At 39.6% G+C, this 12,953-nt stretch overlaps 1 protein-coding gene across 7 annotated transcripts in view; it reads left to right on the top strand.

Annotated features, from left to right (window-relative positions):
• Window positions 1-12,953, top strand: part of ELMOD1 (ELMO domain containing 1) — a 93,785-nt gene that overhangs the window by 42,926 nt on the left and 37,906 nt on the right. For 5 of the 7 annotated variants that reach the window (XM_055305458.1, XM_055305462.1, XM_055305457.1 and 2 more), the window contains exon 2: window positions 5,438-5,537. In XM_055305458.1, the coding sequence (XP_055161433.1) occupies window positions 5,521-5,537 (17 nt within the window). In that variant the 5' untranslated portion in view covers window positions 5,438-5,520. Of the gene's footprint in view, window positions 1-5,437; window positions 5,538-10,211; window positions 10,345-12,953 lie in introns of all 7 variants that reach the window. The other 2 variants (XM_055305461.1, XM_055305464.1) reach the window with 1 other exon arrangement.

Consider the following 12,953-nt stretch of genomic DNA (forward strand, 5'->3'; position numbering starts at 1 on the left):
ACTGTTCACTTTGTAGACTTTTATTTACATATAAACATTATGAGTCCACAAGCATTTGGTTGTTAACAGTTACAATTGTTAGTCAGAATTTAAAGGGCTACATACGATTTTTTTTTGTATCATGCAGGGATTATGATTTTATTGAAAGGATTTCTCTTCCCTCTAGTTGAGTGCTTAATTCATTCCCTGGGATGCTCAATAGACAGAAGGGTTTCTGAGAGGCAGGGTCACCCTGAGGGACTCTACAAAGAGCCGTAGGGGGTTTCTCACTCAAAGGAGGCAGGGCAGGTTCCCTGATGCCAGGTGAGAGAATGAGTTCTCAAAGGAGCAGATCACTCCTGCTGTTCCTTTCTTCCCAGCTGGAAAAAAAAAAAAAAGGTACAAAGGGGACATAACCCCACACACAGCAGTGAAGTGTCAACAGATCTGTGGAGATGTTTGATGCATCAAACAGTCATTTGATCCTTTCCTTTGGAACAGGTCTGGGTAGTGGAGAGGAATCACTGCAGATAAACTGAAAGGATCAGGAAACCCACGATTATGATCATATTCTTTATTTTGGTTAAAAAAAATCTACAAGCTTTTCTTTCTCTTCCAGTGGGGAGGTTTTTTGTTTTACTGGTACAGTTATGGATTAGTGCATTCCTCTAGAAGGGTGCAGAGTTCATCCCAACAGACCCATCCTGAGCGCCCCCCTCAATGTGCCAGGCGTTGTGTCAGGCCCCACGGCTTCCCTGGTGCCCTAAAGGAAAGAAATAGGAAATGCACCACTTCAGAACAGCAGGAGGTAATTCTGGTGTCCACCTGGTTAAAAACCCCTCTGGAGAGGAGGTCACAGGGAAGAGATGGCACACAGCGCAGTTCCTACATGTCCTTGCATGTTGTGAAGCCGGTGGCATCAGAGTTCATGTATGACTAAAAAAAATGGTGAACTTTATATAAATAATACCTGAATAATTCTGAGTTAAACAAAAAGCTAATAGGAGTGTTTTTCAAGTAGCGAGACAGACACAAAGCCAAGTGACTTAATTAATCAAGTTAATCAACAGGCTGGTGTATGAAATACTTGAGAATCTATCAGGGCTACCGTTTTGTTTCAATGCTGTGCAGACCAGAGGCAGCCTCAGTTCTCCCTGATGTCTGGCCCTGCCCAGCACCTGAAAAATGATGCTTTGGCTACAAAGGAATAGATTAACTCAGCACCACTCTGGGGAAAAGCAACTCAAAAGACATTTTTGTGAAACCATAGTGGCTCAGAGTATCATACTTTGCACACTAACTATTTCATGTTCCTATCTTTACACAGATGGTCTAGTTAACAGTAACTAGGACATTGACAATTGTGCCTCCTTTAAAACAAAACTAGATTTAAAAAACTTAGTGGGCAGTAATTTTTGTAACCGAAAACATTTAACGAAGTTACCAAATGGAATATCCAGTGAGTCCTGAGCTAATAGCCCTTAAACAAGCTTTCCACCCAAAGCCACTTCTGGTGTTTCCTGTTTGGGGGACAGAGAATTAGATAACTAGAACTAATTGTTGTTTTTGTTTCCTGTTTGGGGGACAGATAATTGGAACTAAGTGTGATTTTCCATCTCCTTACTTTTCCCATCCACTTGGTAATGCCTTCTGAATATCTTCCACTTCTGTTCACTTGTCTCCACCATCACTGTCAATGTCCCAGGTCAGGTCACAATGGGACACAATTTATCTAAAGTCTCCTCAGTGATTCTTCACTTGACACAATGACTTTTTATTTTAGAAGAGTCTTTAATAAGAATGATAAAATATTAATCCTAACAATGAGTACCAACTCATTTAGTGTATATTGTATACCTGTCACTATGCTAAGCACCTTACTTGCTTTGGTCCATTCAATCCTTAGTACAACCCCACAAGGTAGTTATAATTTTTTTCCCATCTAATAGGGAGAAAACTAAACCCTAGAAAGGTTAAACAACTTGTCTGAAGCCACTTGGCGAGTGGAAGATCCCAGATACGAACTGTCTCTAAAGCTCATGCTTGAAGCACCATGCACACACTGCCATATTTGCTGAATTTTCCCTTAAATAGTAAAGCTCCCTGCAGTATTAAACTATGTGATAATACCCAGCACGATGCTAGCACATAGAATTCAGGAATGTGTTTTGTTTGTTTTGTTTGTTTGGAATGGATAGGTTCAGGAACACTTATGTAGAGCACAGGAAGCTCAAGTGTTACAATACCACACTTCTCCCACATCATTATGAAAAGACATTTTTTTAGATAAACCAGTTTCCTAAATAACAAACTAACAATTTAAGGATATTATTGTTATTTTGATAAAATCTTTCTGAAATGTATTTTATTTTTTATTGCCTTGGTAGTACAACTCTAATTTATTACCCTAAGGACAAAGAACTATTTATGAGCAACAAATGTTGTATATACTATTGACTTAGTATTTCCTTCTGGATTGTGGTTTTAATTACCATCTATATGCTGGGGAAGCCCAAATCTTTGTCTCCAGCTGAGATTTCTCTCTTGACTTTCAGATCCATGTATATCCACACTACCACTTGACCCTGCAAGTTCAAAACGCTGCAAAGACCCCCAAATACACGTAGACCCTTAGATCTGCATCTCCAGAATTCCATACCTTAGGGGAAGGAAGATCCTACTGTCTACCCATAGGGACAGGCATGGTGTTTGACTCCTCCTTTCCTTCACTAGTGTTCCCTAATCAGTAAATTAACCCAAGTCCTCTTGATTTTACTTTCTAAATATCTCAAACCATCACACTTATCTCTGTCTATTGTTTTCTCCGGTCACAGGTTATCTCTGCCTGGATTGTTGTATCAACCCTGTAAATGGTGCCCTACCTATAGTTCTCTCACAATCTAACTTACTCTCCATACTACAATCAGAGTATATTTTTACTACCAGAAGTCTGATCATGTCACATCTCAGTTTGAAAACTTGTAGTAGTTCCCCACTGCTTGTGGGACAAGGTTCAGATGTCTCTAATATAGTCTCCTTCTGGGCAGCCGAGGTGGCTCAGCGGTTTAGGGCCACCTTCGGCCCAGAGCCTGATCCTGAAGACCTTGGATCGAGTCCCACGTCAGGCTCCCTGCATGGAGCCTGCTTTTCCCTCTGCCTGTGTCTCTGCTTCTCTCTCTCTCTGTATCTCTCATGAATAAATAAATATAATCTTAAAAAAATAAAGTTTATTTATTTTTTAGTAATCTCTATATCCAATGTGGGGCTTGAACTTATAACCCCCAAGATCAAGAGTCACATGCTCCTCTGACTTAGCCAGCCAGGCGCCCCCAGATTTCATTAGTTTTTAACCTAACGTCCCTTTGCTGTTTCAGGATCCCATCCAGGATAGCACATTACACTTAATATCTGTGTCTCCTTAGGAATCTCGTGGCCCTGACAGTTCCTCAGACTTCCCTTCTTTGTGATGATCTTGAGAATTAGGAGGAGTACTGATTGGGTATTTTGTGGAGTATCAATAAGAATTTATCTGATGTTTTTCTCATTATTTTGGAGGAATAGGTAGACCAAAGAGGTAAAGTGCCTTTTATATCACATCGTATCAAGGGTACAGAGTCTCAATATGACTTGTCATTGTGGTGTTAACCTTGATCACTTAGCTGAGGTAGTATTTGCCAACTTCATCTAGTGCAAAGTTACTAATTTCCCCCCCTTTCCATTTTGTGCCAAGAAGTCACTATGTCCAGCTTACATTTAAGGGATTAGGTGTTAGACTCCCCCTCCTTGAGGGCAGAGTATCCACATAAACTATATGGAATTCATTTGTACTAAAGACTTACATATTCCCCCTTATTTATTTATTCAGTCATTTATATCAGTATGCAATCTTGGATATTTATTTCCTACTTTGGGCAATAATCCAATACTACTTTATTTATTTTGTTACTTAAATAGTTCCAGCTTTGGCCATTGGGAGCTTTTTTGGTTGGCTCCTGTGTGTATTTGATATATCCTTGACTGTTTGTCTTTCAAGCACTCCCTTACTTTCTGGCACAAGACTCTTCAGGCACACCCTGTATATTCCCTGCCCCAGCCCTAGAATCAGCCATTTCTCCAAGGAACCCTAGTTCCCTTTATTGTCAACCATATTCAGAACCACCATCTGGATGCTGGGTAGGTACTAACACTTTAATACAAGACTGGATTCATTTTTTTAAAGCCATAAAAGCACAAAACATCTTCCCACCACCTACCTCTATTATACATTCTTGGGATCCCTGGGTGGCACAGTGGTTTGGCGCCTGCCTTTGGCCCAGGGCGCGATCCTGGAGACCCGGGATCGAATCCCATGTCAGGCTCCCGGTGCATGGAGCCTGCTTCTCCCTCTGCCTGTGTCTCTGCCTCTCTCTCTCTCTCTGTGACTATCATAAATTAAAAAAAAAAAACTATTATACATTCTTGCCCCTTTGTTTGGCTTCAGATACATGTTAAGAAATAAAACCAGGAAGTCGAAGGCCAGTTTTCCCCAGGGGTCTTTACTCCAGTCCTCACTCCTTCCCTCACCTCCCAGAAGCAACTGCAATCTTCAGTGGAGGTGTAGACACTCTTTTACTCTTTGTCAAACATTCATGGAAGAGTTACAGAAACATATGTAGTAAGAGAAAAACCTGGCTTTTATTTGGGCTGTTCTGGGTGGCAGTGGTGTCTCAGCTCCTTGCCTGTCTCCCACAGCCTGGGGCCCCACTCGTCTCTTCTCTCGGATGCCTCCAGCCACTCTCTCTTCTCTAGTTTGTACCCTTCCATCTTGTCCCAACTTGCTGCTTTGCAGGCAGCTTCTGGCAACCTCCTTGTAGGGAGGAGGAAGACCAATAGCCTGTAGATGTTGCAAAAGCAAACTGGAAAGTGCTAGACAAATAGAAAACTCCACTGTTTTGTTCAAAGTGCCAAAAAAAGTTGGAAGGGGGGGCTGCGGGTATAACGTTCATTCATTTGGAGTACTTGGCTCTTTATCATCTAATTTTTAGCTTAAAGATATCAGCAGTGGCTTCTAGCTATTTTTGAGTTGTACTTCTGGAAAGCTGAGGCTGCCAGATCTAAGACCACCAAATATCTAGAAATTATGATAGTTCATTTTATGATTTTTCATTTCTTACAAATACTGTTCTTCAAAATATAGGAATAATACCCAAGACAGAGAAAAACCTTACTATTGACTAGACTGCTTATGAAAGGAATTATTTCTCCAGCAAGGGACTTACAATGAAAGACTAACTACATAACTATAAAGTGAAAGCCTTTGGCTATAATCACCATTCACTGAATTGCAATGCTATGTGAGCAGTTTAGTTGATCATGTTCTGGTACATGACATGTTATCTGCTTACTAAAGTAAGCAGTGATCTTGGTTTTGGGATTTCTAGTACCATTAATAGTAAATATATTAAATTTCTTCCCACAGCTTACACATACTCTGACAAAGGCAAATTTGGAAGCATTTACTTGAGGACAGTGGCTAACACATAGATAATCACAACGGGCGCAATGAAGCACTTCCTGAGGTAAGTATCTATGGTTCTCTGGTTGAGCCCTCTAAAATGGAGATATTTCCTTTCCAGTTAGGAAAATATTTCTATTCATCATTTGTAATCCTATAACCAGGTCTCTTAGGAGTGCATAAAATAGCATTGTATTCTGGCTAAAAATAATTTGGTCACAAGATTCCTCTGCTACTGCTATGCATACTGATGCTAAGAGCCCTTACCGGGAGGAGATGACAAGAGATTCTAAGAGACCACAGGCACAAAAGCATGATGCAGGCATAGTCTGGACAGCCTAGATGCCATGCATCTCTAAAGCCTTAAAGTCAAGGTTTGAGGAATTAGTAGTCAAGGAATCAGTACAATTTATGTAGAATCATTTCCCTGAAAAAAAGTAATTTTAAATATTCCTTAATTAGTTAATTTTTTAAAGATTTTATTTACTTATTCATGAGAGAGGCAGAGACATAGGCAAAGGGAGAAGCAGGCTCCATTCAGGGAGCCTGATGTGGGACTCAGTCCCAGGACTCCAGGATCATGCCCTGAGCTGAAGGCAGATTTTCAACCGCTGAGCCACCTAGGCATCCCATAAATATTCCTTAAATTTAGATTTTGGTTGGCTGGCCAATCATACAGGTATTTTCAAACATTCTTTTTTGGTAGTAAAAAATATATATGTTCATATGTATATTCTAAGCTTTTGCTCTTCCTGCTGCCTTGATGCCTCTGAAATCTGCATTAATTGTTGGTTCCTTTAAGATTGTGCTGTACAGGGCAACTGGGTGGCTCAGTGACTAAGCGTCTGCCTTTGGCTCAGGTCAAGATCCCAGGGTCCTGGGATCAAGTCCTACATCAGGCTCCCCACAGGGAGCCTGCTTCTCTCTGTGTGTGTCTCGTGAATAAATAAATAAACTTAAAAAAAAAAGATTGTGCTGTACAGAGTAACATATACACTGCTGTGTTTTGTGGTGATTTTGTTTTGTTTTGAAAGCTGTTTGGCTGGACCTATAATCATAATTATTTTTAAGAGCATTTGACTGCCATTCACAATCTGTTAATGAAATTCCCAGAGAAATTTTACGTCGTATTAAAATATGACAAAATAGAGTTATTCTGGTCCTGAAAGTTAGAAAATAATACCCACTTTCCAGAATATGGAGTTTCTTTTCCTCAAAATGGCCTACCTCTATTATGCATTCTTACTCCTTGCTCTGGCTGTTTTCTCTAAGCAAATAATTAATGGGCTTCTTTTAGGAGATGATTTAATTCCTTTAGTGTCTGCCATTTAAGATTTTCTTTTCCTCACTGATTTTGGTTACAGCACTGTGTCTGGAACACCTAGATCAGTCTGTGCAGGACTCACTGTGTTTTGGTGGAGCTTTTGGTGTTAGAATTACGAAAACCTTTCAGGAGGTCCCTGTTAAACTGTTTATCGGCTTTAGCTTTTGTTTTACTGTACAGAATATTCCTCAGCCTGTTTATCTCAGCTGTGCAAAAGGACAGTATTTGAAAAATCACTAGGCTATCTGCCAGCACAGGACTGACTTGACATGGTTTTGGTTGCCATGGTAATTAACCCATCTATTTACTTACACATTCATGAAAAATTTGTATTTATGAATCCCTCCTGAACGTAAACATGGTCTTTTAGTTGAAGTTTCTAGTGTTAGATGAAGATTAGAGGTCAGCAGCTCCTTCTGACAAAGGGGTGCTGGTAGTGGTGAAATCTGTGGCAAGATTCATATTACTGGGTTCCCTCTTCAGAGTCTTATTTTAGAAAAATTTGAGCAGCCTCTAAACCAGCCATTTTAGGAGAAATAGAATTTGTTTCTGTTTTCCATTAAGCTAAACATCTGCAACACTGTGTTTCATACAGATTAGAACATTTTTAATTAATTTGTATTTGAGATTTCGAACTGGTCTGGTGAAAATCTACTGCTTAACCTCACACAGGAGAGCCCTAAGACCAGAGCCAGCACATCCCAATCAGTTACATGTTCTGATACAAATTCATCTCTTTTAACTTGAGACATATTTTATAAATATGACTTGACATTGATTCTTTATATGAAACTGAAGCTGGGGTAACAGATTACATATCAAGAAAGAAACTTAAGGATTTTCATTGACCATTGGTTTTGAAATAATGAAACTCAGTGACAGCCCCATGTTGATTATTGCTTTGGCCTTAGTTTGTGTTTTTAATGCTTCTTTATTAAGTCATAATGTGTGTGTTCATTATGTGTTGATGTTCATGGAATCTGAAAGGATAAGAGGGCAAGGAGAATCACCCTAATTCACAGGCTCTGTCAGGTCATTTAGATTGCCTTTCCTTCCCCTGGTAGTCCCTTCCCATAGAATGTGGGACAATTGTGGCAGTCTTTTCATTTGCACCAAAGAGAGGGTTATATAAACACAGCCTGAACAAATTAGGTGTTTATTCCTGAGCTTAGCAAATATATTATGTAGAATGAAGAGTTGATTCTGAGAAGAATTCAGGATTATTTAAAAGCCCACAGCGTGATTCATCTGTCAACCTCTGAGTTGCTCCAGAATGAAAGGCTTCATGTACAGCTCCAGAAGAAATGAAGCTAATCTTAAACCAGGTTGTGGGAAAGAATGGATTGTAGCCCATAGTTAAGTAATATGGTACCCACACTCTGCTCTAAGCTCACTGCTGCCATTAGGATAACTGTCACCAGTGTATTAATGGTGTGACTCTTCAGAGCATAGTGGAGTGGAGAAAATATTTGATTAAAAAAAACATTACATTACATGAGATATTAGAAATAAATGCTATAGGATTAGCACACCAGCTGAAGGGTACTTTTGAAATTGAGAGTAGATATGGGATGCTGGATAAGTAGCCCATAGTCATTTCCATGACTTTAGCCATGGTCTGCATTAAAGGAAGTCAAAGGTAAAATACAGAAGAAAGTGTAATTATGTAGATATCAGAAAAAGAGGGGGTACTTTTTGAGCCCCAAATAGAACTGAGGCTTAGGATTTAGTTCATGTATTTTTAAAATTTTAATTAAGTTGATGTATGTAATAGGGATGGCTTAAAACTTATACTAAGATATTTTCCCTGGCTAGGATTTATTTATTGAAATTATATTTTCTACAGTTATCAGACTATTTTGAAATTTCCTAATAAAGGGAATCTTTTAAGTCACTCTCTATAAATAATTGCTTCCAACTTTCCCAGCCTCAGAGTCTCACTTTCTTGGCCTTGGATTTCACTGCATACCCTCTTCCTCAGGCAAAAGAGAGGGAAGGAAAGCATATCTCACACTCATACTCTGTGGGAGAAATTCTGAGAAACAGAACAAACATGTACCCAAGTCCTGGTTTTAAAGCAATTGACGGGGGAGAAAGTATTTAACCCTATCATGAGATAAATAAAGGCTTCCAATTAGCAAAAGTATCTGTAAATTGGTTTTTTAAGTCATTCACATTTGATTAATTTCTAGTCCACTCATTGATTTAGTAAGCACTTACTGCTAATAATTCCACATTTTTAATTTTTATTTTCTCTTTATAACTAAGTAGGGATTAATATCCCCTTGTAGAGGGCAGAGCAAGAAGGCTCAGCAAAGTTACATAACTCATCCAGGAGTACACAGATATCTGAATGCAGGCCTGTCTGACTTCAGAGCTGTTCCTCATCATTTCTGCACCGTGTTACCTCCTCACTGTGTGCCTGTCGTGAGGTGTTGTAGGTGATACAAAAGCCAATATGAGGTGATCTCTGCTCTTAACCTACCACTTGCACACACATACAAAACTCAGATATAAGAAGGAACGTGATCACTGATGGGTCACAAGCATTTTGTGGCAGAAATTTTCAGAGAAGGCCTCGTTGAGATGAGGCTGAGAGAAAGGGAGGCTAGAAGTTAATATTTTTAGATAAGGACAGAGGGTGTGGGAAGTGGAGAAGTTGCAGGAGACATAGGCTGAGCAAGGACCATTTGCTGATCTGGTCCTTTCATGAGGAAGCAGGTTGGATACCACAAGCAGCAGGTGGTCCAGGTTTGTTGGCCCTACATAGACCCTTTTCAGCGTGAGTAGAAGACAAGTGGCAAAGATAAACTTGAGGCAGTTCTCGGGGACCTTGCAGACCAGACACAACACAGCCCAGAAGCATGGTAACCTTTTTGGCCAGACCTACAGTGGGACTTAGAGAGAAGGGAGAGTCCGATGAAAACTGAGCCTTGCGACTTGTGTCTAGCCTTTGCTTAGAGCCAGAAATCTAGTCCATCCCCTTCACCTTTACAAAGGAGAGGACAGAGACCTAGAGTAGCAACATAGCTTGTCCAAAGTCACACAGCTCATAGTGGCAAGTCCAGGCTAGATGTGAAATCAGGCAGCATTTCCACTCAGCACTAACTTGTCCACTGCTTTTAAAGGGCAGAAGGTATATAGAGTCATGCATTTACTAGGTCAAACCCCTACTGACAAGTTAATTTCCAATTGACTGCCATGCCCCTAATTAGGAACTCCAATAGAACAACTAAGATTTTTAAAGTATCATTTCAGAAAATGCATGAAATGTTGGAAACATTGACCAGTCTGTTGTTCTTTACGGCCATTTAGATGAAAAGTGTTTTGTTTAGGAAACTGGTTTGAACCAAGAACTGCAATTATTTTGTATGCATCATTCCTCACCAGTAGTGTGCTTCTTATTTATTACAGGATTTCTTCAAGCAAGAATTAACTTTCATTAGCAAATTCATTGAAACTGTTCAAAATAAGCCACTTTTCTCTTATTATCCCCAAAGAAGACGTCAGTCACAATTTAAGATGCTGGAGTAGTGTTGCACTGCAGGTACCCACACCCCCCACCCTGCAGGCAGGGGGCTACATGGTTCTGGGGTGATTCTTCCATTTCAGAGGCCCTATCCCTGCTGAGTAGATCCCTTTAACAAAGCACCACAAAATAGGAGCTCACTTTTATTTGTTGTTAGAGATATGATCCATTTTGAATAATTTACATTGGATGGCTATTCTGGTTCAAGCCAGAGAATGAATGTTAAATAATAGAAGTGATTATAATTGCCTTGTGGAAAAACACTGCTGTGAACTCCACCATAAACCTTACTCTGCAACATGTTAATAAATGGTTGTAATAGAAAATGTTGGAAATAAAACATCCGTAAGTAAGTAATTCTTATTATTAAACTCAGTTTCTGCCAGTGCTTGTGCAAGGCATTTACAATATGTCCTTCTGGAACACTATCAAAATGCTGTGATTAAAAAACAACAACAACAACAACAGAAACAAACACAAAAATTGCTATCTATGCATGCAATTATTAAAAACAGGAGATATGATCAGTATTTTCTCCTAGTACTCTTGAGAATGTTATAGTTGTCCGTACAAATTGTAGATCTTTTCAATAGTGAGTTGAGAATCTTCCATCAGAACTAAGAAAATAAGTCTAGTGTGATGAAGAAAAAAAGCAAAATATTTCCCTAATGAAAAGTAAGCCTCTTGTTTTGGTGATTTAGTCCATGAGGAAAGGCCAAGCAGATTTATAAAACCCCTGAACATAGAATTCAGCTGGTGGACAGGGGATGGCTGTAAGTCTCATTCTAAAAGTAGGAACTTCCTTCCCTTTTCTCCAAAACCAACTACTGATCAATGTAAAAGCATTTAAAAATCCATTTCTTAATTTCTTCCTTTTCAGAAAAGGATAAACATGCCAAGCACATTTTTAACATTCTCCCAAAATATTTAATCATGTTTATTCTCCTCTGGACCTTCAGCAGTTTTTTCATAAACATTACAATTTAGGAACTTAAATAGGTCCAAAAACTTAAAAAGTAAGCTCCTGGCAACACCTATTGGTGAACCACAGCCATTCTGAGATGCTCATATGAAGGCTTTGTTGATCTGGTCCTTTCATGAGGAAGCAGGTTGGATATTGTTTTGTCATTAAAACAAGGCCTCCAAAGTAAAGGGTAGAACTGATGTTTCCATCTCTGTCCATGCCTTAGGTTTCTGATCTTTTTTTTTTAAAATTTTTTTAATTTTTATTTATTTATGATAGTCAGAGAGAGAGAGAGAGAGAGAGAGACACAGGCAGAGGGAGAAGCAGGCTCCATGCACCGGGAGCCCGACGTGGGATTCGATCCCGGGTCTCCAGGATCGCGCCCTGGGCCAAAGGCAGGCGCCAAACCGCTGCGCCACCCAGGGATCCCTTAGGTTTCTGATCTAAATGCAAAATAAATTATATCTGTCAAAACATTGTCTGATCTGATGATCTGGCTTGTAAAAAATTCAAGTACCTAGCAAAGCAAGAAAATATAGTGCCTAGCATAGTAAGCTGGCTTTTTAATGAAATATTTAGGGGTGTTTTGGCCCATTAGGAAAAAAGTTAAAATAATAACCTTAATAATTAATATAATCAGGACAACTGGCCCAGAAATTACAAAAGTAAAGAACCAGTGTGTAAACGTCACTCTGCAATTGAATGGGCATTTCTTGTTCACAGTGTGTGATGCTACTGTTTATGTGATTGTGTGAGAAGGATGTCGTACCTATACCTCAGAGAGATGAGCCCAGAGAGATGATGCAGCATCTCTAACCCCTCACCATAGATTTCCACTGGGTTTTTCTGTCTTTGATAGTAGGAACATCCTCAAGGGAATTGAAAAAAAACAAAAGATAAAAGCAAACAGAACATGCTATCTTTTCTCTTCTATTGTGTAAAGCTGTCTTAATGCAAAACAGTTCCCCAGGCATTTTCTTCTCTTGTGCAAGGAGGCCAGTGTTAGAAATTACAGATGGGCTAGAAGCTACTACTATACACCTGGATGTTCCCTGCTCCTAAGAGGACACTTCTAGGCCTCAAGCCACATCTTTGTATGGATTTGATGGAGAAGTTGCATGGGGGAAACTTTCTAGTTTAATTTAAGCTATAAAACGGTCTGATGGCTTGCACCCTAAGTAGAGTAAATACATAAATACTCCTTAAACAATAATCAGAACCCTTTGTCTAGGAACATTTGGTACCACAAGAACCTAATTGTCCTGGTGTCCTGACACATGGACTGAAGAGGGTTCATTTGTGGAGTTGGCTCACATGCTAGATAAACTACATGGGCACCATAAGGACACATCATGGAAAGCTTTTATCCTCAACTTAGTAACAGGAATAAAGCCAATCTATAATATCATTGCCACTTGGCTGGTGACCAGTTAACAAAGATATTGTTCAATCTTTTCTTCTGGCATAGCTATCTACTAGGTGGAAAAATGGAAAAGCTTTCCCAAGAGAAAAAGTTGAAGTTTTGTAAAATTTCTCACCCATCTAATTAAAATGTTCCTCTAGAGGCACCTAGGTGGCTCAGTCAGTGAAGCATCTACCTTCAGCTCAGGTCATACATAACCCTAGCGTCCTGAGATGGAGCCCTGCATCAGGGGAGTCTGCT

This window comes from Nyctereutes procyonoides, unplaced genomic scaffold (genome assembly GCF_905146905.1).
Source record: "Nyctereutes procyonoides isolate TBG_1078 unplaced genomic scaffold, NYPRO_anot_genome, whole genome shotgun sequence".
NCBI classification, from domain to species: Eukaryota; Metazoa; Chordata; class Mammalia; order Carnivora; family Canidae; genus Nyctereutes; species Nyctereutes procyonoides.